The sequence below is a fragment of the Hypomesus nipponensis genome, chromosome 9 (assembly GCF_054491055.1).
Source record: "Hypomesus nipponensis isolate SF chromosome 9, ASM5449105v1, whole genome shotgun sequence".
NCBI classification, from domain to species: domain Eukaryota; kingdom Metazoa; phylum Chordata; class Actinopteri; order Osmeriformes; family Osmeridae; genus Hypomesus; species Hypomesus nipponensis.
In genome coordinates this window covers 1,144,898-1,171,127 of record NC_140369.1, presented here as the reverse complement: position 1 = coordinate 1,171,127, position 26,230 = coordinate 1,144,898, and the positions used below count along the sequence as shown (strand labels likewise).

At 46.9% G+C, this 26,230-nt stretch overlaps 1 protein-coding gene across 1 annotated transcript in view; it reads right to left on the bottom strand.

Moving 5' to 3' along the window:
• LOC146272242 (metabotropic glutamate receptor 4-like) overlaps positions 1-26,230 on the bottom strand; it is a 121,506-nt gene that overhangs the window by 82,770 nt on the left and 12,506 nt on the right. The window contains 2 exon segments of the mRNA XM_084704878.1: positions 11,493-11,929; positions 11,932-12,501. Coding sequence (XP_084561004.1) covers positions 11,493-11,929; positions 11,932-12,010 — 516 coding nt within the window. The 5' untranslated portion in view covers positions 12,011-12,501.

The window sequence follows — 26,230 nt, the reverse complement described above, 5'->3', positions numbered from 1 at the left end:
ACACACCCTCTCTTCAGACAGTAAATGTGAGTTGTAGATTCACAGCATTTTGAGGGTTTGGCTAATTCCGATACAACAAACCATTTTGACTATGGTACGTCTGACAGTTGACACATTCCCTCTAAAACATCTCTATTTTATTATTAATTTATGTGCCTCTTGTCTTGGCTTTCCACGTGTCTAATCATTTTATGAATCTGCGTTTTGTGTGTTTGTGTTTGGAGAAATCACAAAACGAATTTGATGAAAACCAACCAGACAGCTAAGATAAGCCCAACCGCAGACTCTGTGTTGGTATACTTTAAACATTACAATTCCACAGCAACAACACGACATACATCACAGCAGAGCCCTGCATGCTGGCTTGTTTACTTGTTCAGGCACTAGGAAGGACTGTGTCAAACCCTGTTGGATGCTCAGAGCCACGAAGCATCCTCCTCCTCCTCTCTCCATCCGACCATTCTGCTGCCTAATCGTCTATAAAAGACTGTGATCTTTCTCCAGGCTTCACTTCCCTGTCTCTTTAAACATGGAGGTGATGGACAGTGGCGTCTCTGGTGTGGGAGGCCATGCCAGGGCTGTCTTCACCGGCATAAAACCATCACTGAGTGTATTAAAGCCGTCCTGTGGTGAAGTGTGCCGGGCGTGTGAGCTGTTTTCTAACTGAGCTGAGGAACAGGAAGGCCTCACGCCTGGAGGACGGTTGGCAGTTTGAAAAGCAACAGATGCTGTTCGAGTGGCGTGGTTTTGGACGTGATGACTCTTAGATCTGAGAAGAAAAAAGGGGTATTTTTGATTGAGCAATAACCTCAACTCAGGCTGAACTATATGAATGTAATATATTATCATCTTTACACACACACAGGAGCACATTCAAGCACTTCATGAAATCAGAGACAACAGCAAGCTGGTCTCATGGTGCCTTAGATACAAAATCACTAAAAACTTGAAGAGGGTTTTTTCTACCACTATTATCACTTGTGGTGAACAAAACATCTGACTCAACATACTTGAAATAACCAACAACATAGTGTTAGAACTGTGCCCTTCTGATAACAACATAGTGTTGGAACTGTGCCCTTCTGATAACAACATAGTGTTGGAACTATGCCCTTCTGATCCTTGACCTTCTGCTGGACTTCATACATGCAGTAATGGGATATCAGTTGGAATAAATGAATACATTGTCAAATGTAGACTCAGGACACCCAATCTACACGCCTGATCAATCTCACGGCCCCCATCTGCCTCGACGCTGATCTGTTGGTGTTCATATTAAAACCAATCACATGGTGAGGACAGATCTATCATGATGACAACACTAGGAACAAAAAAGTAAACTTGCTTCTGCATGCTGACAAGTCTCTCTCTCCCGGACAAAACAATCTGCTGTTCAGAGTTGATCTAAATGAGATCAACAGAGACTCAAAACTCGAAAGGTATAGTTTGTTTTGTGTCATATGTAAGCGTGATTCTGCTCTTTGTCTTGGCTTGAGCAACAAAAAACGTGAAGCCCGATGAAGATCTAGGTTCTGAACCTTAAAAAATATTGAATCTGCAGATTGGGATGTTTTATCTTGATCCAGATCCTCTCGCTGTCCAGACCACACCAAAGCACCAAAGTTATTCTAGGTTTTTCACACCCTCATTTAATCTAAATGTGTTTTTGTTATGACTGTGGTCACAGAAGACTGTGGCTGCCTTTAAGATGTATCTGGTCTAGCAGAGTGAGTCAGCATGAATTAGCTATTCCACTGAGTACACACAGCAATTTTGACTGTCTATTGTCTGGAAAAAAATATGTTTTGCATGTTTAACAAATATGTTTAACAGTTGGGGAAAAGGGTTTGAATCTGCTACTGTGTACAGACTGTATTTGATAAGAATACCTGTAGAACTGGAAACAACACAAAGCTTCATGTTGGATTTCCGTATCACTGAGGTTTGCGAAAAGTCTGTAGTTCCTGTGTAGCTGTGATTGCCCTATGTAGCTGTGTGCTATGTAGCTGTGTGCTATGTAGCTGTGCCCTATGTAGCTGTGTGCAATGCAGCTGTGCCCTATGTAGCTGTGTGCAATGCAGCTGTGCCCTATGTAGATGTGTGCTATGTAGCTGTGTGCTATGTAGCTGTGTGCTATGTAGCTGTTCCCTATTTAGCTATGTTGTATGTAGCTGTCTATAGTGTGTTATGTAGCTGTGTGCTATGTAGCTGTGTGCTATGTAGCTGTTTGCTATGTAGCTGTTTGCTATGTAGATGTGTGCTATGTAGCTGTGTGCTATGTAGCTGTGCCCTATTTAGCTATGTTGTATGTAGCTGTCTATAGTGTGTTATGTAGCTGTGTGCTATGTAGTTGTGTGCTATGTAGCTGTCTATTGTGTACTATGTAGCTGTGTGGTATGTAGTTGTGTGCTATGTAGCTGTCTATTGTGTACTATGTAGCTATGTACTATGTAGCTGTGTGAATATTATTTACATAGAATATTAGCGATTTATTTTCTAAAAAAGGTTTGCATCATTGATGAGTACTTGATGAGGACTACTAAATTCTACTGTAATCTATTGAACTCTCCTCCTCTCTCATCTCCTTTCAAAACAGGTAGTAGTAATGGCTACTTTTGTGAAAAGCTGTAGTCTACATGAGTGAAGGATGTGTGTACTTTTGCCATCACTGTGGAGAGCACTGCTTCTGATAAAGGGAGGGTTAGGGTGTGTGGCACCAACTTCACATCAACACTTACGGTTCAGGTTTGTCAACTACTCGACTATCTCTAGATCTCTACAGATCCTAGTCTTCAGGGACGGTGAACTAACACCTGAAGACTACCGTTGGGCCAGACTCCAGGCTTCTAACAGGACACAGACTGCAGAGCCATCAGTATCTTAGAAAGGTCAATTTAGCACCATAACACCTTTTTTTATTTTGGCACCTGAGATTGAATTACTAACTGTTTTGAGATGAAAAAGGGAAATCTAATTTCCTTTAAAAAGGAAATCTCATTTCCTTCCGCCCCAGCTGTTGAAATCTCAAACCCAGTGGCAAGGTGAGAGATGAAGGGGAAGAGTATTGATACAATAAGGATGGAAATTACAACAGCATGAAGAGCTTCAACTGAAATGCTGTAGAAAGTGATTTAGACAAACAAAGCAGATCTTTCTTTATGAGGTACATTTAGCTTTACAGAACATAAATCATGCGAAAGTTGTCATTACGGATTCTAGTTTGTTTCCCCCCAAACCCCTATATCTGTTTTTTGTCCAACCAGTCCAGATTCAAAACTGTTTTATAACTGTCAACTTCACAACTGTGATTTTTAGAAACTTGGAAGACTCAGGAAGACAATGCTGCCGTAATCATGATTTGATATGAACACTAGCTAAAAGCAGTAATTTTCTTACAGGATATTTTTTTTTTTTATCAGACAACAGCAGTACATAAAGCCTGCAGCAGTGCTGTGCAGAACATACTGTCCATTAAGAAATAACAGTTTAAACCCAAAATAAAATGCTAATGCATAGCTCCTGGTCAGTGAAGTAAAATTTCCATTACGTTGGTTAAATAAGGAGCTTTTTTTTTCTTTTCGTAAATGTTTACTTAGCTGTCACTTGAATTTGTAATTTCGCAGATAATAGTGAGGAGAGAGAATTGTTTGTGTGCGAGAGGCGCCATGGGGAAAGTGAACGACGGAGAGATGATGGAGTCTTGCTCACCAGACGCAGTACAGGAAGTAGTCTAGCCCTTCTAGCCTGATGATGTCGTTTCCTGCTGTCATGTTTGTCAGGACTTGGAGATAACTGGAGGAAGGTGAGCCAGCCTGTAAAACTATGTTACATCCACCAGAAATGCATTTTTATTCATGGGGGGGTAGCTTAAATAGATTTGATACATGTTCCAACCTACTGAGGCCTCCAGGTATGCTCTTCAGAAAACATTCACCTTCCTCCGTGCCCAAATGGGTGTACGTCATGTGACCCCAAGGGGTGTGGGTCATGTGACCCCCAGGGGTGTACAGAATGTGGATTACAATGTGGCTCCTATGATAGACTAGCAGAGAATTCAAACTAATTCATACCAGCACAATTCTCTTTCCCTTTCTCTCCATGCCTCTCTTTCTTTACCTCCATCTCTCTCTCCCTTCCTCTCCCTCTCTCTCTAGCTCTCCCTCTCTCTTTTCCCCCTCTCTCTGCTCCCCTCTCTCTGTTCCCCCTCTCTCCTTCCCCCTCTGTCCCTCTGCCCCCCTCTCTCTCTCTCTCTCTCTCTCTCTCTCTCTCTCTCTCTCTCTCTCTCTCTCTCTCTCTCTCTCTCTCTATCTCTCTCTGGTGGATGTGATGGATGATTGGACGGCTGAGTCTTAGTTCAACTCCAGGCTTCTTCTGTCCTGACCTGTCCGCTTGTCAGCTTCCTGTCAGGTGACCTTTAAGGGAAGTGAAGGTACTGCACCAGGGCAGCTGTAGAGGAGATGCTTGTCTGGATCTGTCAGGTCACACAACATCCATCTGCTGTCACCACACAACTCTCACAGTCAGCACATCAACACAGCCTTTATTTATTTATTATCTATGTATTTTTCCTATTTGTTTATTTGATAGTTTTGATGTACTTTAGGTTTTCAGTCATGCGTAGTCTAAATAATGAGAACTGTAGACTATATTCTGCTTCAGCATGTTAACTGTTTGCTAAGTTTGACATGTAGGCAGTTGAGAAAGGTTAAACTCTTCAAGGCGTACGTGCGTTTTAAACCAATAAGAAGCATAAAAAGTCCTGCACACTAGCCTATTGGCATGCGTCACAAAACAATCTGGAGCACGCCCACCCCGTCCTGATAGGTCCGTCAAAATATGCTGTAGTGAGACGCTGGAACTAGTCTTAGTTACAACTGAAGTCCCCCCCCCTAAAAAACATAGTTCTGTGTTGCTTCAGTACGAACACTGAGGCATGTCATCCCTCCTGACAGACTACAAGTCCCTGACCCTAACCTTAACCCTAACCCTAACCCTCTAACCCTAACCTAACCCTAACCCTAACCTAACCCTAACCCTAACCCTCTAACCCTAACCCTAACCTAACCCTAACCCTAACCTAACCCTAACCCTAACCTAACCCTAACCCTAACCTAACCCTAACCCCCTAACCCTAACCCTGACCCTGACCCTAACCCTCTAACCCTAACCTAACCCCCTAACCCTAACCCTAACCTAACCCTAACCTAACCCTAACCCTCTAACCCTAACCCTAACCCTAACCCTAACCCTCCTGACAGACTACAAGTCCCTAACCCTAACCCTAACCCTGACCCTAACCCTAACCCTCCTGACAGACTACAAGTCCCTAACCCTAACCTAACCCTCCTGACAGACTACAAGTCCCTAACCCTAACCCTAACCCTCTAACCCTAACCCTAACCCTAACCCTAACCCTGACCCTCCTGACAGACTACAAGTCCCTAACCCTAACCCTCTAACCCTAACCCTCTAACCCTAACCCTAACCCTAACCCTCCTGACAGACTACAAGTCCCTAACCCTAACCTCTAACCCCTAACCCTGACCGTAACCCTGACCCTAACCCTAACCCTAACCCTAACTCTAACCCTAACCCTAACCCTAACCCTGACCCTGACCCTGACCCTGACCCTAACCCTGACCCTAACCCTAACCCTAACCCTAACCCACAACGCAAGTTCAGCTCCAACCAATCATCATCCCTTGACCCTTCCCTCTCCCTCTGTAGTCTCTCTACAGTGTGGGCAGATGGTCTGCTGCTGTGTGGAAGGCTGAACATCTGGCTTATAGATGAACCTCACCGACACATCAGAGGAAGACTGACCGCACATAGCCTGTCTTCGGCTGGATGCCCATATGGACACATCAATATCCCACGTGCTGAGCCAGGTACAATGCTGCTTCACTGGAGGTCATCACATCTCACGCCTGGCCATGGTTCATTCATCACGGTGGATGCTCCTTCTGTATGCAACTTTACGTCACTGTTCTACGGCTTAAATATCTATATTCCATGGTTTAGTCTTGTTACAGTGTCACAGATTCAGACGTGCTTTGTTTGGGATCCCAGGGTGGCCCCTCCAGCTGTGACAGGTAAGTGCTGAAGGGACGGGCTGGTGACAGCTGCCTCACTGTGTCTCCAGGTGAACCCCCCTCTGCTCAGCTGCCTCACTGTGTCTCCAGGTGAACCCCCCTCTGCCCCCCTGCCTCACTGTGTCTCCAGGTGAACCCCCCTCTGCTCAGCTGCCTCACTGTGTCTCCAGGTGAACCCCCCTCTGCTCAGCTGCCTCACTGTGTCTCCAGGTGAACCCCCCTCTGCTCAGCTGCCTCACTGTGTCTCCAGGTGAACCCCCCTCTGCTCAGCTGCCTCACTGTGTCTCCAGGTGAACCCCCCTCTGCTCAGCTGCCTCACTGTGTCTCCAGGTGAACCCCCCTCTGCTCAGCTGCCTCACTGTGTCTCCAGGTGAACCCCCCTCTGCTCAGCTGCCTCACTGTGTCTCCAGGTGAACCCCCCTCTGCTCAGCTGCCTCACTGTGTCTCCAGGTGAACCCCCCTCTGCTCAGCTGCCTCACTGTGTCTCCAGGTGAACCCCCCTCTGCTCAGCTGCCTCACTGTGTCTCCAGGTGAACCCCCCTCTGCTCAGCTGCCTCACTGTGTCTCCAGGTGAACCCCCCTCTGCTCAGCTGCCTCACTGTGTCTCCAGGTGAACCCCCCTCTGCTCAGCTGCCTCACTGTGTCTCCAGGTGAACCCCCCTCTGCTCAGCTGCCCTGACTGTGTCTCCAGGTGAACCCCCCTCTGCTCAGCTGCCTCACTGTGTCTCCAGGTGAACCCCCCTCTGCTCAGCTGCCCTGACTGTGTCTCCAGGTGAACCCCCCTCTGCTCAGCTGCCTCACTGTGTCTCCAGGTGAACCCCCCTCTGCTCAGCTGCCTCACTGTGTCTCCAGGTGAACCCCCCTCTGCTCAGCTGCCTCACTGTGTCTCCAGGTGAACCCCCCTCTGCCCCCCTGCCTCACTGTGTCTCCAGGTGAACCCCCCTCTGCCCCCCTGCCTCACTGTGTCTCCAGGTGAACCCCCCTCTGCTCCCCTGCCTCACTGTGTCTCCAGGTGAACCCCCCTCTGCTCAGCTGCCTCACTGTGTCTCCAGGTGAACCCCCCTCTGCTCAGCTGCCTCACTGTGTCTATCGCACTCTGACGAGGGTTCTCCCTCTGCCTCCCTTTCCCTCCCTCCTCCTCTCTCTGTTACTACCCCTCCCTCCCTCTCCCCTTCCCACCTCCTTCAGTAGTTAAATATTCATGAGGAGGTTCTGGACCTGATCTGTATGCAGGAGCATTGCTGAGGGAACACTTTTCTCAAGCCTGCTAACTACAGGCGGGTGGTTGCTGGGCTGCGTGCACAATGTGCCTGATTGTGTGTGTCTGCTTTTGTCTGAGCCTGTTTGTGCGTGCGTGTGCATGTGTGCACGTTTGTGTGTGTGTGCCGCTGTGTGTATACAGACACGTGTGAGTGCAGTGTTACAGACGTGTGTGAGTGCAGTGTTACAGATGTGTGTGAGTGCACATGTCTCTCCCTCTCACCCCCTCACTCCCTCACCCCCTCAACCTCTCAACCCCTCACCCTCTCACACCCTCACCCCCTCACCCTCTCACCCTCTCACCCCCTCACTCCCTCACCCCCTCACCCTCTCACACCCTCTCCCCCTTACCCTCTCACCCCCTCACCCCTCACCCTCTCACCCCCTCACCCTCTCAACCCCTCACCCTCTCACACCCTCACCCCCTCACCCTCTCACACCCTCTCCCCTTACCCTCTCACCCCCTCACCCTCTCACCCCCTCACCCTCTCACACCCTCACCCTCTCACACGCTCACCCTCTCACACCCTGATATCCCATATGTTCATGATAATTCATTTTCTCTACATTGTATGATTTTAAGGGTATTTTAAGTGTTTAAGTGCTCATTAGCTACAATTAAGTGTATGTTACAGTGTTACAGGTTGTTTAATGACTTTAATAAATATATCGTAGTCTTTCAACAGGCAGGAAACATTCCCAGCTCGTGCACACGCTGACCTATTTTAACACTTCACAGAAGACACACGAACCTGCATGAGCAGTGGAAGCCAAAGATGATGTCCTTGGTCTGATGGAAGACTAGTCACCAGGGAACCCGGGGTGTGACGGCCACACCTGACAGGCAGGCTGGGTTGAGGACAGCTGGCGGGGGTCTGGAGGGGTGTCACACGGGGGGAAGGTGAGGGAAGGCAGGGTGGGAGGGAAACGCAGCGGAGATCACAGGGAGTCGGATGTGGAATATCTCGCATCCGTTCTGTGTAGTTTGATGATGAGGAAATGAGAGCTAATGACGCAGGGTCGGAGGTGTGAAAGAGAGAGAGGGAGAGAGAGAGAGAGAGAGAGAGAGAGAGAGAGAGAGAGAGAGAGGGAGGGAGGGAGGGAGGGAGGGAGGGAGAGAGAGAGAGAGAGAGAGAGAGAGAGGGGGATCAGAGAGCGCAGCAGGAGACTCATTACCGAGCGTTCCTCGTGTTTGTGTGTGTGTAGATACAGTACATACTGTACATGCCAGAGCAATGTCAGCTGTGTGTGTGTAGATACAGTACATACTGTACATGCCAGAGCAATGTCAGCTGTGTGTGTGTAGATACAGTACATACTGTATATGCCAGAGCAATGTCACCTGTGTGTGTGTAGATACAGTACATACTGTACATGCCAGAGCAATATCAGCTGTGTGTGTGTAGATACAGTACATACTGTACATGCCAGAGCAATGTCAGCTGTGTGTGTGTAGATACAGTACATACTGTACATGCCAGAGCAATGTCAGCTGTGTGTGTGTAGATACAGTACATACTGTACATGCCAGAGCAATGTCAGCTGTGTGTGTGTGTAGGTATGTGTTATCTGTGTCTCTGTGTGTGTGTAAGACCCAGTGTGTGTGGGTGAGGGTGAGTGTGTGTGTGTACCGTAAGTGTGTGTGAATGTGTGTATCCAGGGTGCTGGGATCTCCCCGGGCCATGCTGGAGGGCAGGCCGGATCCGCCCCCAGGGCTCTCCGGCCCCCCCTGGGGCCCTGCTCCCTGACAGGAGCCCCTTTCATCACAGCAGCCTGCCCCACCAACACCAGGGGCTCTGCCTGGATAAACACTCATTCATCTCCCAGCTACTGGTGAGGCGAGGACCGAGTCGACCCAGCCAGCTGGGGGGGGCGGGGGGATTCTTAAATGGATCTGTACTCAATCATGTTTTAAGTTAACGTTATCAAAAAATCATTAAAACATGTAGCAATTTATTCATACTTTATTCAAACATATTTTTCTTAATGATATCAAAGCGTGGAATCCAACCTAAATGGCCCTTTAGTAAGTGTATGCTTGAATGAACACTCGCTTACACACAAAACATGTCTTCTCAAAGGAAAACCCCTCATTCACAGTGGCAGGAGGATCTGATGACGCGGTTAGGACCCAATGATGATGTGTTCATCGTGAACTAGGTTAGGACCCGATGATGATGTGTTCATCGTGAACTAGGTTAGGACCCGATGATGATGTGTTCATCGTGAACTAGGTTAGGACCCGATGATGATGTGTTCATTGTGAACTAGGTTAGGACCCGATGATGATGCGTTCATCGTGAACTAGGTTAGGATCCGATGATGATGTCTTCATCGTGAACTAGGTTAGGACCCGATGAGGATGTGTTTATTGTAAACTAGGTTAGGACCAGATGAAGATGTGTTCATCGTGAACTAGGTTAGGACCAGATGAGGATGTGTTCATCGTGAACTAGGTTAGGACCAGATGAGGATGTGTTCATCGTGAACTAGGTTAGGACCCGATGAGGATGTGTTCATCGTGAACTAGGTTAGGACCCGATGAGGATGTGTTCATTGTGAACTAGGCTGTTTCCGTCTTTACGACCTGCGTTTGTCCACTCAATAAATCAACAATTTTATACAGTGCGGTCGCCGACACATAAACAACATGTTACGTCGCGACGAGGAAAACATGGAATGTGCTGTGACAAAACAAGAGGTAAGATCAGCTCACCTTCACTCAAGTAGGAGTACAAATACTCAATTTAAAGATCCGTTTAAAAATACTGGTAAGAGTTGAAGTACTGACTACACTTTTTTACTCAAGTTAAAGTCCTAATCAAGTACTCAATTAGGCAAACTTGAAAAAAAACTTTTTTCGAAAAAGAAATTGCAACCTTTCTAAACTTTTTTTTCCCAAACTTCTTTTTTTTTAAATATTATTTTAACCTTGAACCTTTTTTTCTGAAACTTAATTTCGAAAATATTTTTTCCTGCCTAGCTGTTGGAAACAGATTGTTTAATGACTTATATAAATAAATCAATTGTAGTCTTTCTGTAGTCTTTCAACAGGCAGGAAACATTCCCAGCTCGTGCACACGCTGACCTATTTTAACACTTCACAGAAGACACACGAACCTGCATGAGCAGTAGAAGCCAAAGATGATGTCCTTGGTCTGATGGAAGACTAGTCACCAGGGAACCCGGGGTGTGACGGCCACACCTGACAGGCAGGCTGGGTTGAGGACGGCTGGCGGGGGTCTGGTAGTCCACACTCAACAAGTAGGCTACTCATGCAAATGTTTTACTGTATTTAATTTGTATATATATTATTTGAAACCTTTCGGAAATAAAATTGAATGTTTTTGAAAAAATATATTTCTTCAACCTTTAGAAACTTTTTTCACACAATGAAAGGAGAGGAGAGAGGAGGAGAGGAGGAGAGGGGAGAGGGGAGAGGAGGAGAGGAGGAGAGGGGAGAGGAGAACAGAGAAGCCTAAAACAGAGTACTGAGAGCAGAGCAGAGTAGAATAGAGTTCTCATCACGTACTCATCAATGATGCAAACCTTTTTTGTGAAAATATTTTGTGAAAAAATTGAAAATATTTTTTTCAACCTTTAGAAACTTGGAGGAGTAATATTCTTGTTGCCTTCTTCCTTGCTCCATCTAGCTTTGTAGACTATCTTACGTTTGTTTTGCGTAATTGCCAGGAAATGAAAAATAGGCGCAAAATGACAATACATCATTTTGATCATGCCACCAAATACAGATTAATACCGAGCCTGGCTTGAAAATGTAGTGAAAGTTAAAAGTACTGATAACAGAAAAATCTACTTACAGTAAGCTGGATGGAAAACAACGTTGTCGTTGAAATCACCACTTCAACAGATTCAGCCTCTCACCAAATTCATCACTTCACCAAATTCAGCTCTTCACCAGATTCACCCTCTCAACAGATTCACCACATCACCAAATTACCGAATTACCAGTTTCTCCCTTTCCCTGGATTCAACTCTGGATTCATCTACCCATCTCCAGCCCACCTCAACTCATCCCCACATCCACCAGGGAATCCCTGTCCCAACCATCAGCTGGCAGGCACAGCCCCCCCCTGCCCCTGCCCCCTGCCCCCCCCCCCCACACCCCCCAACTCTCACCTTGAACAGCCGCAGGATGTTGGCCACCATGATGGACACGGAGCTGGAAGAGGCTCCGACCACGCCCACCACCCTCTCAGGCTTGGTGATGAGGGGCGCCCCGCCCCCCGCACACTTCACCTCCGTCCCGTCCTTCTCGATCAGCGCCTGGACGAAGGTGAGCGACTGCTCCAGCGCGTGGGTGTCCCTGGAGCAGGTGTCCAGGATGCGGGCCCCCAACGTGATGTTGGGGAGCAGGAAGTGGTCATTGTTGATGCGGTCCAGGGCGAACAGCATAGCCTCCAGTCGGTGGATCCCCTTCTCCTTCTTCAGCTCCCCGCAGGCCTTGCCCTCGTTGCCCCGGGCGTGCACTGGAAACAGCCCCCCCAGGGAGATGTCCCCATCGATGCGAATGGAGTTGAGGTGCGTGTGTCCAGGGCCCTTGGGCCGGGCTGCCTTGCTGGGGACAGAGAGCTGCAGAGGAGGAGCAGCAGGGGGAACAGACTGGAGAAGGACCCAGGGAGAACACACAGAGTCATGGCCTCAGCTTAACAAGGATCCCCTCTCAAGGCTGGCAGGATCTGGGGGCGCTGCCCAGCTGCTCCTGGGTGTCCAGACGGGGGTGTTAGTGGCTCCTGAAGCTGGAGGAGCAGGGGGGTGCCATGTCTTGAGCAGTCGGTTCAATCTGAATACGAGCTTGGCTCCTGCACAGGCTAATTTATCTGTCGTTGTTTTGTTGTCTCCACCTCTCTCTGTCTCTGTCCCTCTCTCTGTCTCTCTCTCTCTCTCTCTCACCACCTCTCTCCTTCCCTCACTCCATCCTCTCACCAGCGTGGTAGTTATCTCCTCTCTCCTCCTCTTCCTCCTGTTGTCGTTTACCCTCGGCGGCTGTGCAGATCTCTCTCACAGGTAGAACAGACGTCCCCTCCGTCCCTCTGCGATCAGGAGGGTGGAGTGTGCTCCTGGGGGAAGGTCTGGGTGGTGTCAGAGGCAGCAGGTCCGTTCAGGGCTGAAGGGTTGGGGTGAACTCCTGGAAGGGAGACCAGACGCATGAGGATCAGCCGCAGACAGAACAGAGAGGAGAGATTTCTGGATTCATGTATTATTTATTCACTCATTTTAACCTCTTTGGCACTGCAGCCTTGTTTGGAATCATGTGCCTGTCTCTCACATTGTGTCATGTGTTCTCACCAGCCCCCCCCCCCCCCACACACACACACACACACACACACTCCCCCCCACACACATTTCTATCTTTCATTTGAATGGTTGCCATGGACTCCCAAGGTTGGAAGACATAAAAATGCCTTCCCACGTCTCTTTCAAACATTCTGAATGAGATGATGCAACACTTCTCTTCCAGTACAGAACACAGTCAGGGCCTCATGCTTTTGCACCCACTTCAGGAGTATTTGTTTCGCAACATGCGCGAAAAGCATGGAGAGGTATGTACATACATGCTGCACTGAGGTAAAAGCGCAGACTGCCTGTTGCGGGAACTGAAAATGGCAAATTGCGCTTTTCCATGTCATGCATATGCATTCACGGGGGGGTCATGGGGAAAGTGTGAGTTTCCCCATAAAGAGATGGGAGGGGATGCGAAAAGTGCGCCAAATTATGTATTCCATGGTGTACAAAAACCGCCCATAAAAGCGCGCCTCTATTTTGCGGTGAAAATTCTGCGCCTCTTACATAAAAGCAGGTGTAAACCAGGATGCGGGTTCCCTCGCAAATGCCTCCTGGTGAAATGGCAGCAGTTATCTGAGCAAGACGAAGACATATGCCAAGGAGATGAGCTGAGAGGATCACACTTTTTCAGTTGAGTGAACACGAAATAATTACGCGTTACAGATTAAGCAACCATACAATATTACAGTTGATGGAATTTGTAATTTTGGTCCAGATGGCATTTTTGTGTGTAGGTGTGGAATTCCGGCCTTATATTTAAATTTGCTGTTACCTGAACAAGCACATCAATTTTGTTATCACTTTGTTTTCGCTGTTTTGACTTTGGTGGCTGATCCATGATAGAAAGAGAAGGAAGCCCATTCAATTGCACGTTTAAATGTTCGCATTGTATGGTGTAGTGGGCGGAGAAAGGCGCTGATTACCCGATGAACTGCAGGTTTGGAAAATACGACGTAAACTGAAGTATCACTGCGTGCGCAATCTGCGGGTTGGCCATGGCACTGATAACGCTACGTTTGCAAATCTACGTACATGAGGGCCTCAGAATCTTCCTCTACCCTGATCATGACCATCACATATGCCTTGAAAGATTCCTGAGATTAACACATTTGATACTGCAAGACTTTGTATTCATTCGACATTGAAAGGCCCAAGTTCTGAAAACCTCCCGTTCTGACTGCCTTCAGTTGAAAACAGACTGTTCTCTGTGGAAACTGTTAACATGCCTGTTTCAGTTTGGCAGCAGTCGATGAAGCAGTCAGTCCTTTCGAGTCATTTTCTCTTTTCACCAGTCATCCTCCCTTTTCTATTCTCTCTCTCCTTCCTCTTTTTCTTCTGTCGTGCTCTCTCTCCCTCTCTCTCTCCCCCTCTCTGTCACGCTCTCTCTCTCTTTCCCTCCCTCTCCTACAGAGCTCTCCAATATGCCAGTACCCCTCGGACACGCTGAGGAGAATCTGTGAAACGCTAATGACCATATTACTACTGAGGGAGAGACACACTTTGATTCCAAGAGAAGGTAAGAGTGAGCTAGTCCTCAGGGGAAATAGCAAAGTCTGTGTAATACCTACAGAAACCTGCCAGATGATGAACACTCCCTTCCCCTCCACCACTCAGTGGAGGCAGAGAGGGTGTCTGCGGATGTCCACATGCTGCAGATTCAGGGTTGGATGTGCCAGGGTGCCAGGCAGGAGCCCCAGCCTGGCCACCTCACTATCTCAGAGCCGAAACATGGACAGAGAGATGTGTTGATATCTTCTGTCTAAATGTTTATCCACCTGAGATAATCGGGTGGTCTTCTTGGTTGTGACCCAGAGACGCTATGAGCATGACATACCTGGTTAATCCATGTTTTAGATTACGTTACCATGTACACCGCAAGAACTGAACACAAGCGACAATAACATAACATACAATAACATATTATACACTTCTACCAGAAGCATATTACGTCAACTCCCACAAACTGTTGAACAAACAGATGCCTTCTATTTGCTATGCTTGTGAAGAGAGATTTTTCCATGTTCAAATAAAACAACAATTTGCTAGTTCGAAGACGAGGGAACCCTTCAAAGGCTGAAAGAGCTCCTGGCTACCAAGTCAGAACGCTATTATGCTTTTTTATCCTCAAGGAAACCATCACGACTCTTTGAATGAGCTCTAAAACTAAAATCTAATCTATGACGACAGCACCATTCAAGTCTAGGGTTCTCAAAGTATCCAACTGTCCAGGGCTGCGTTTCCCGATAACGATGGATCGTAGCAACGATCGAGCAAAAAACGAAACCATCGATATTTCTTACGTGCCTTTCACAAACATGCTCATAAGGAGTAGGGTAATCTATTCGCTTTAAAGAGTTATGAATTTTCAAGAGACACTTTAGCTACGATGTCTTTGGGAACGGCTCGTAAAACTAAGATTCGTCCTACGATGGTTTCTACGATCAATTTAGGCTTACGACGCTTTCGGGAAACGCAGCCCAGGATGTTTACCAAACTTTGGTAATTGTGCTCTCTAGAAGCATCTGTCCAAAAGCACAGTCTGTTACCTCACCTGCCTCACCTACCTCACCTGCACCTGCCTCACCTGCACCTGCCTCACCTGCACCTGCCTCACCTGACTCGCCAGGCCACAGGTCAGCCCCCACAGCTGTTTTCTGACTGCCTGACTAAAAATGTAATTCCCATGACAACTAACATAAAAGTCATAGTTTGTTTATGGCGTGTACATTTCCACATGTATCTATTAGCCCTTCCCTGTGCAGGAGGGTTAGCGCTCAGGGGTGTGGAGCGATGATGGTGTGGAGGGGGGTCAGACAGCTGATTTGATCTGCCTTCCCAATGTTTCTAGATGGTTTGGTGCATCGTCTCAGCGCAGCCCGCGGAGGAATTAGACACGCATCTTAAACATCCTGCTGGGGATGTAATGCGCATTATTTACCGTACATAATCAACTCAATGTGGAGAGATTTACAGTACATATCATATTTACATCATATACGCCGACACACTGAGTGAGGTGTTCCCCCTCCCCCTACACACACACACACACACACACACCAACCCTTATCTGGTGTAATCAGTTATCAGCTCTCAGGTCGCACCCCCTTGCCCCCATTCTTATCTGGTGTATGATGACATGAGCTCCCTGCTGTTGAGGAAAACTCTCCCAGGACCAGCTAATATACTAAACCACTGGAACACAGATTCCACCTTTATCAGACTTGAAAAGATCATGTTGTTTAAGTCTATTTCATCCTAATTTGTAGCGTTTTTCACCCCCAGCAGCTTCTTACAGCAGGTGTTCTGTCTGGTCTGTACCTGAAACCTCTTCATCCTCTGCCCAGTAACACACTCTGATGGGCCAATCTTCTGTGCTCTGCCAGGCCCAAGGGACAAGGCTGCAGGCCTGGGGGGTTTCTGAAAGAGGAGGGTCGTTCACTGGTGCCCACAAGAGCCGAGATTCATTGTGAGCATATTGTAAGTGACAAGGTCCTTTGAATACACCCAACCATCGCGTAGCGAAGGAGAAGTCATTTCTCACAGTTGATTCACTGCAGGGCCATTTTAACAGCTGACAGCAGGGGGGAACAGGGATCCTAAACCACATCAGACCCTGACACACACACACACTCTCTCTCACGCGCGCGCGCACGCACACACACACACATCCACTCACACATCCTGACAGAAGCTGGCAAACCTATCAAACCCTGTATCTGAAGCAACAGTATAATAGATATTCAGAGCTGCTCCTGTATAGGGCAGGTTTCTGTAATATATTCATGGATCTGAGCTTGAACCGTCCATGTAAGAGCAACATAATGACTGCAGTCCTGTAGCGTGGCTGCAGATAGCGTTCCCACACACCCTGTTGGAGTCAGCAACCATGCTTCTCTCAAACCCTCGTGGGATTATAGAGCTGAGATACACTGCTGATCATCTGCAATTACAAAATGAATCATTTTTTTGTTGTTTTTTTACCAAAGCAAAGTGACTGAGTAATGGAATGACAAGAATAGTTTTGCTTTCAACGCTTTCATCTGAAATAAGCTCTGATGTAGTAAACATGTTCATGACCAAGTTCCATCCCCTGGGTTGGTCTAGCTCTGCTCTGGGATCATAAGCATGAACCCAGATCACCACTAACAAAGTTGTATATCTGATAGTTGGAGGAGAATATCTCCGTAGACTCCCTGTTCTTCAGGGACTATTCCATAATTTAAATGGTTGTGAATTGTCCTTGGTGATTTGGCCTGGCCTTGTCACCTGATTCTTCCAACAATTGTCCATAGAGACCTGAACAACTCCCATTTCAATCAGACTCCAGGGTCACCACGGGTCATTGCTACTCTGAATTCTAATATCCGACGAACAATGTGATTCAGAGTACAAAAAGAATAAAATATGTTCAAAAATTAATTGTGTTCCGTCCCATCAGCATTGTACAGATTCGGAATGTTATTCACTGCATGCATTATCTGAGTATGTAAAGATATTCAGAGATAAATAATATTAAGATAAAATGCCTTGAATCTCATGCGCTCTTCATCTGGGTCACAGTATTGTTTCAGAAGCAGAACTCTGAAGAAACAAGACACGCTCAGAACCACATCCTTATGGAAGAGCAGAGATGTGTGTACTTACACACCACATGAAACATATCTTTATAAACGGTCAATATTCTGAGTGCAATAACATAACAGATACATGCATTCCAGAGAGAATGTCAGGCAGCTCCAAGGGAGATTCAGAGACAGAAAACCACCTTTTCCCAGAGTCACAAGAAAACGTGTTTATGATAGAGAATGTCGTGGCGGGCTGATTATTGTGTCGCAGGGTATTAAGGATAGATGGAGTCACCTTTAACCTATGTTAGGAGAATGCCTGTTTGAGCAGGATGGAATGTCACTGCAGACATTAGGGTCTGCCATGGAGGGCAGGAGGGGGGCCGAGGGTGTGAGGCTGTTTAATACAGAGGATCTCTTCTGTGTGTGCGTATCTTGTTATGAAGAACACTGCTGATAGTTTAGTTTGGACCAAGAAGAGGCAAGGGAGCAGGGGTTGCTATGGTTGCTGAGAGTTTCCAGCTGTTCTCAGTAGAAACTAAGGAGCTACTAAGTCCCAAGGGTGGGAGCGGGATGCGAGCATGTCAGAGTGACGTCAAGTGAGGAGGGGGCGGAGTAAGGAAAGGAAGGTCTGAGCGAGAACAACATGGTTGAGGGTCGAGGAGAGTGGAGATTTTGGGAACATGCTATTTCAGGACACTGTGTGAAAGGTGAACGGCAGCCCCTAAGCCAAGGCTGAGGCTGCGTGCGCAGTAATGGATGGGTGACTTCATCTTCCAGAAGCTTCTAGAAAGTTCCATATTGCACAATCCCACAGGACAGGGGGTGTGAGCTAAATATTCTGCCTATATTACCAGGTGTTTTGGGTAATTGGGGGCTTTTCGTTCGGTACCAGTGTGTTGCCTGTACTTGTCTATCTGCCGGAATAAAGACCATCAAGCCACTTCTTTTGACTTGAGAAAAAGACGCAGTGCGTTGACTCTTTTGACTTTTTAGATCCACTCCTACCTAAAGAACTTCTGAGCTTTCCACTTCAAGAACACACGCCCTCTCTAAATGCCACTCAGAAAACTTCTGATTCTAGTTATGTACATGGTAGAGACCACACCACCTCAGACGTCACATGATCAACGACACCAAGCCACTCTCAGGCTCCAACCAGCTGGATGTGTTGAAACAGACTATCGAATGCTCCAGTGGATATGGATTATGAAAAAATATCTTTATAGGGATGGGTTTTCTGCATTATTCATGTGTGTATACAATCGCCCTACAGAGTCCTGTATTGATCTCCTCAGTGTGTCCTTAAGGCTAGCTGCAGAGTGTGGGGCAGTGTGTGGGGCAGTTTGTGGGGCAGAGTGTGGGGCTCAGAGCAGATGGACAGCAGTTCTCTAATTTACACCAGGATGGTGCTCTACAGCAGATGCATGGAAAGGTGCAGGTGAGGCACAGCCCAGAGGAGACTAAATGGATTTAGGACAGTGGCTCAGAACTTCAAGCTGGGAGCTACAGTTCAGCATGGGATCTGGAGACCCCCACACCAGCTGCAAGGCTGAACTTTCAGTTTGTTTGATCAAATTTATAGGGTGGTTGAGTAGACTTGGAACTTTCAGTTGGCTATGAAACTTAAAATGTATATTCCAATCTGGAGACATCAATTCCAAATGTAAGACAGATGTTTGTTTTATTTATGTATATATTTTTTTACATGGTGGTGTTGTTCAGTTAGAACTGTACGTTGGTTATGAGGTCGATGTTGCATCTGGGTATTTGTTTAGCAAACTGTTAACTGGCCATGGGTGTGTGTTCCAGCGGGCGACCACAGTGGCCATACAAGACCTTAGCAGACAGGTGCGTTCCTGGGCCGCAGGCTGGTTGACCAGGCCGACTGAGAGAGACTGAGACCGATCCTCTACACTACCCCGGTCCATTTCCTGTGTGTCCCCTCGGCTCTACAGCACGCAGAGCCGAGCAGAACAGCGAATACAGTGACAGATAAGATTTATTTCAAACCGGAGAAATGTGTGAACTTGTGGAAGAAGGGAAAAAAAACACACGATATTATGCATCAGCTGACGCTCTTTTCGTTCTTTTGAGATCCAAGTTGAGCACCCTGAGGAACATCTGGCATCATTTATCTCTTGAAATATCAACGTCTCGACAGCCGCACCAAGAGAGCCGCTCCAATTTGGTGGCGAACGTGTGAGAACGTTTTTTTTTTTAACATAAAAACATAGTGTACGCTACGTAGGCTACAACTCTCAACTTTCATGATACATGGATATAATATACGTGCCTTAATAGTCTGTTCTGGAGATGGCTCTTCAGGAGAAGAGAAACGGTGCGATAGGAGAAATAAAGGCTACAAGCCCTGCATAAATTGTGTTTACTGCCATAGATTTGCGCTGTGTGCAGACTAATGGAGGGTAGGACCACTCCGATGTAGCCAGTAGAAGATGAATGACTGAAATGGACTAGCCCAGATATCAGAGCAAAGAATGAGAACTGTTAGCCTAGCTGCATTAAGAGGAGAGCAGGAAATGGAAGGGAGCTTACTGTAACTGACCCTCTAGCATGCTGTGCAGACAACTCCCTGATATAAGCTTGTAGAAAGAGATGGTAACTTGAGGTAGAGCAATTAAAAACCTCTAGATTCAGAGAATTGCAGAAATAAATCAAAATTTGAAACCAAAAACGTGGTCAAATGTAAATTATTTAATTTGCGTCATTCTAAGTAGGCTACTTTGCTGCAAAACTTGCAGTGAATTGTGCATTCCTCTCTACAAAAATACATTTTCAGTTTTTAGTCCACAAATCCAACTATTTATCAGTACTCTCAACCTGCTCCGACTAACCTTTACCTTGACAGCAGCTAAACTGAAGGAGCTCTTTCACATTCTGAGCGGCCATCTTTCCTAACCCCCTCACTCCCCCCCGTTGGCATTGTGACATCACGCACCTGTGGGCTTAGCTCAAAACCCGTCTGTTCCATAAACTATTTCTGTTCACGGTGTTTGGATTGGTGTTCCAGGGCTCAGCGTGTCCCTGAGACCTGATGTTCTGGTGAGCAGCTCTGGAGCAGCTGTGGAGCAGCTCTGGCTTGTTGCTCCCCCAGCAGCACGAGACAGCTCCCCTGTGCACTTATGATATCATCGTTGATCAAGCTGCTACACCCCTCTCACATGCCTAAGAGGGTCTCTCAAAGCCACGACGCAGAAGGAAATACCCATGTATCTTTTACTCAAACATGATCAATTCCACTTTTGCAGCAGCATCGATCATACATGCATGTTCCTTCGTTCAACCCTCACAACCTCTGAGTGATTGTGTGAGACTGGCTGGGTGGATGGAACATGCTATGATGATACAAGCTCTGCAGAACCTTCTAGAAAGCGGCCGGGCCATCAGTACAGCCGACTACATCCTCTCATTGATTTCCCGCAGACCAGACAGACCAAACATGGCTGCCTGTCAAGGTGAGGGGATTTACAGCTTCTCAAACACGCTGGTGGGGGCGTGCCTCCAGGACTAGAAACCAGGACTGGGGACCAGAAGCCTGTTCCATAAAGCGAGTTTACCGAATAAGCCAGACTTATGTCTGTTAGTCTGACTCATTTCTAGTTCGTTCGGTTCCATAAAGCTAGCTCAATGTAGTTTGAACTCAGTTACTATGGTAACTTATGCTTTGAAACTAGCCTGGTCCGGGGCAGGCTAACTGTCAGGCTTTGACCGTGTTCTTGCTTAACCAGACGTCCCTGTAACACTCACCCAACGAGAAAACAATGATTTACCAAGGACATTCTCATATTCTAATTCTCATCAGTTCAATATGTAGGCTACATTTATAGAAAATCAACTTAAAAAGCCTACATAGACTACAACATACAGCCTAATGCATTAAACAATGATACAAAAATGATTTGATACACAATATAGCCACGTTAAACGTATGGCTATACGGTAGTTTGTGATTTCAAATGTTTAGACATCAGGCATAGGCCTATCTCAATCTACATTATCCGGGTATAATTTTTCATAGCAATATAATTGCTAAAAGTAGCCTACAATTGCAAAACAAACCTAAATCTATAGGCTACATCTATCCTCCATTTTCCTGACACAACGACCATGTTAAAAAGTTAGGCTGCTGGGTAATTTATCGATTCACAGTAGGCTATTTATTTAAAACAATGTCAAAACCATTGTCAAGTCCATTTAGATGTGTTTAGAGGGTGTCTGTTTTTTAATCAACGAAGTAAAGGTCTAAAAAAGGACCCCGATCTACGTAGCCTATCGTTCATGTCAATCATGACGTGTCATTTTAGTTTGATGAAGCGGTGGATGAGGGAGCTGGGACTGTAGACCAGGACTGGGGACAAGGAGACCAAGAGAAGCAGAACTGAGAGCCCCAACGTCAGACTTGGGCCAAGGACGGGGGGAGGGCATATCAAACACACCCAAACTCAAAGCAGAGGGGACTTTAATTCAGATATCTAAAACCCTTCAGATACCATCCTTGAATAAAAACAACCAACTTTCCTTTGAGTGTCCACCCCATCACCAGCATTGAAAAGAAGATCATTGCCATGTGATCCTTAAAGGACAAGCTTGCTGATACAATCAGCAGAGGCTATCCTCACAAAGACAGAGAACAATTTTCTCTTCTGGTGAGAATACATGTTCCCTATTTCATCCTCCCACACCGAATGATGGAATCGACAATTTCACAGAAAGCTAAGCTTGACTCCTAATGAGGGCTTCAATTTTCCGCTGGTAGAGAAAGTAACAACTCATTTCCCTCATGACAATCATCTCCTCCAGAAAGAAGAACATGACAAAGGGCCTTATTAAGACAAGCAAAGTCATCTTAGGCATGAAGACACACACAAATATGCAATGCTATCGCCCTCGTTATTACTCATCCCAATGCTGAGACCTGTCTGCATCTAATGAGGTTTGAGCAATATTATTATTATTAGTTTATGGATGTAAACATGTTTAGACTGCTAAATGTAAAGGTAAGACTGTAGTTACCAACAGGAAATAATAGTGCCGCATGATCTTGGGATAGGTATAGCTTGGTGGTTTGAGCATTTGCCTGTAAATCAAGTGGTGCGAGGTTCAAATCCCTCCGTGTTTGTCACTTCGGATTGAAGCATCTGCTAAGTGAATATATTATTATTAATTAGTGCTGTCAAACGATTAAAATATTTAATCGCGATTAATCGCATTAATGTCATAGCTAACTCGCGATTAATCACAATTAATCGCTCATTTTTATCTATTCTAAATGTCCCTGATTTCTTTTTGTCCCAATCTTTTTTCAAATTTTAATGCTCTTATCAACATAGAAAAGTGGTTCGGATTGCTTTGTGCAAATATTTTTTTTATTGAAAACAACATTGCAATCGCCTGGCTTTGACGAAGGGGCAGAGAATTCGCATCAGCTGTGTGCTTGGCCACCAAGTGGTATTTCAGACTGGACGTGCTGCGATGATAGCTCAGTTTACAACGACAAAACACACAGATCACTGGTCTTGTCAATAGAACCATTTGGCAACTTTTAAAAGCAAACTTTCCATTCAGAATCTTATTGGCATCCATTTCGGCATCTCGCGCTCGTCATCCACTCAAAACGTAACGTTAGCCTACTACCAGAGAATGTCTAATATCCGTAAACGGGCTCTGCTACTACTCTTTAGCCAGCTCGCAAGCCAAACGAGTGTTTGGCGTGCCTGTTGTTTTGTTTCCGGTCTAGCTAGATCCGGTGTGGTGTTGTAGTTTTTCTAACGTCGGTAGTTGTTGCAACAGCATGTGAAAAAAACTACAAAGTTTGCTAGGCCAAAAAGAGCGTTAATCGCGCGATAAAATAATTGACGCCGTTAATTTGGGTTTGCGTTAACGCCGTTAATAACGCGTTAAACTGACAGCACTATTATTAATCCATTTTCACCTCTTATCAGGCATCCCCAACAAAGACAGTGGGTCAGGAGTCGACTGAGGGTGAACAGAAAAACATTGACATCATCCTAGTGGGGAGAACAAGGCACCACTTGTCCATCCTGTGTGTGTTTGTACATGAATGAGCCCATCCTGTGTGTGTGTGTGTGTGTGTGTGTGTGTGTAGGTGTGAGCCCATCCTGTTATCTCTTCAGTCTGGCTGGCCACTACATGAATAAACGGTCTAACCTCTCGTCTCCAAGATGGCTGACAGCCGTATGGTTGTATGGTTCCAGCCTTCGTCCCTGCCAGCCTCATGCAGCCTCAGTCCCTGCCAGCCTCATGCAGCCTCAGTCCCTGCCAGCCTCATGCAGCCTCAGTCCCTGCAGCCTCCTGCAGCCTCCGTCCCTGCAGCCTCCTGCAGCCTCAGTCCCTGCCAGCCTCCTGCAGCCTCAGTCCCTGTCAGCCTCCTGCAGCCTCAGTCCCTGCCAGCCTCCTGCAGCCTCCGTCCCTGCCAGCCTCCTGCAGCCTCAGTCCCTGTCAGCCTCCTGCAGTCTCAGTCCCTGCCAGCCTCCTGCAGCCTCCGTCCCTGCCAGCCTCCTGCAGCCTCAGTCCCTGCCAGCCTCCTGCAGCCTCAGTCCCTGCCAGCCTCCACTGCAGCCTCCGTCCCTGCCAGCCTCCAGCTGCCTCAGTCCCTGCCAGCCTCCTGCAGCCTCCGTCCCTGCCAGCCTCCTGCAGCCTCCGTCCCTGCCAGCCTCCTGCAGCCTCAGTCCCTGCCAGCCTCCTGCAGCCTCCGTCCCTGCCAGCCTCCTGCAGCCTCCGTCCCTGCCAGCCTCCTGCAGCCTCCGTCCCTGCAGCCTCCTGCAGCCTCCGTCCCACCCCTGAGACAGTCTCAGCAGATCTCTTGATGGACTATACTGTCTCCTTCTAAACGATCCGTTGATTGGGAGATAATCAAGCGGATCTGGTTCATGCGGGGGACACTAGCAGCTCGTCATATCACGCGTCAGGACACACCTCCCTAATAGGGCTGGGTATATAGCAGGGATCACTTGCATTGCTGGTGCGACACAGACGCTCTCGGTCTCCTGCGGCTGCCTGAACCATGGAAAGCCACTTCCAGTGGATTTCCCATTCTCGTCCGTTTCATTTGATGTCCTTGAGGGCTTAGGTTGACTTTTGGTGTCGATCTATAGGCATCGGTGAAGCCCTCTGTGACATTGCTCGTAAAAATTACTACACAAATAATCATCAGACTTGATTATTCCTAATGAAGAGGTTTTCAGAATGTTTTCAGCTCAAGGTAGAACAAATCTGGTCCTCTTCAGGGTTCTGTTTGTGAACTATATACAAGGATCAGGTCTGAGATTGATCACAGGCCTTGTGAGGGTTGTGATGGAGTGACAGGGTGAAATCTGTACTTACTACGAGTGTAACGATATACTCAGCTCACGATTCGATATGTATCACAATACTGAATGTACAATACAATACGTATCACAATATTTTGAACAACTTTTTAAATTAAACTTAAGTTCAATTAACAGATTTATTTCCAAAACATTAAAAATGTTCTATAATTTTCTTTGTTGTACATACAATTGAGCTTTTTTGTTATAACTTCTGTGAATGTAATGAATGCAAGCATGACACATGTGCAGTCTAGGTCGCAAGCTGGTAGCTCAACCAATAGGATCAAACGGACGTCATATTGTAAAAATATTGCCATAACTCTACGATACATATTGTAAACATTTTGTATTGCGATATATTGTTCCACGATATATTGCTACACCCCTAGTACTTAGGTTTTAACGTTCAAAACAGACTTGAAGATCAATGGTGTACTTTTAGGTGACCAACTGAAAGGGCTCTGAAATGATTCTTCATCTTTAAATACAACAAATAAAGACACGAAAATTGTGAATAAAAGTATGTTTGGAGAGAGGCAGCTTGCACACGTTCTAAGCTTTCAGTTGCCATGGAGATAGCAACTGCCGGACTTGTCAGGGTTTGATTTGTCTGATTTGCCCGGTGACCTATAATGATTGGTCCATGGAAGGGGTGTGTGAGAGCAGAGGCCCATTTGAAGTTGTGGTGAAGGTAGGGAGAGAGGGGTGAGGAGAGGGGTGAGGAGAGGAGGAGGAGTGGGGGAGGAGGAGAGGGGAGAGAGGGGGGAGGAGAGGGGGAGGAGGAGGAGTGGGGGAGGAGGAGAGGGGAGAGAGGGAAGAGGGAGGAGAGGGGGGAGGAGAGGAGGGGGGAAGAGGGAACAGCAGTCCACACAGCAGTAGTTGCCCAGACAGCAATCTAGCTCCTTGATGGCTCCTCTCAAGATATAACTTTAATTAGTGTTGAGCCCACAGTGGTATCCTTAGCACCGAGTCAACAGAACTGGTTTGGATTCCAGTCAGGGTCATCTCCTTTCCTCTGGAGAGGACCCTGCCTGCACACGTTTGTTTTTGATGAATGTTTAGACTGATGAGTAAACAGCATGTTGGACATGTGGGGCTCCTGGCACTCAGGAAGCAGATCTGGGTCTGGAACACGGAATCAACAAACTGGGTCTGGAATCCAGGCCGCCCACACATCAACCCAGAAAGTCTGCCACCACATCCAGACGTCATCCTTTTGCATCCTGGCAACAGCTCTCGATGGCGATCCTCTAACTTTCAAGTGTCATCAGGAAAGCGTGGTTTCAAAACAACCCCGGCTTTCCAAACCCCGGCTTTCCAAACACCGCTCTAAAACACACCCTCTGACACACTGATACTTTAAGCCATTGAGACACTCAGTCCAGTGGATGAGCTGCTGTGATTTTAACAGGAAGTGAGTGGCAGGATTGGAACTTAGGATGAAGCTGCTTCAAGGGCAATGTTGCATCTTCTTCACTGATTCCTACCATTAGTCATGTGCTCGTCGGAGCATGTGGACCCTGACATGCAGAGTCACATGGAGACACTCCCCAGGGCCCCAGAGCCCTCCAGGTTCCACACCAGGTCCTCGGGCATTCAGACCAAAGACCGGGCTCCTTCCACAGTCCAGCCTGGCTCTCTAATAAAAGGTGTT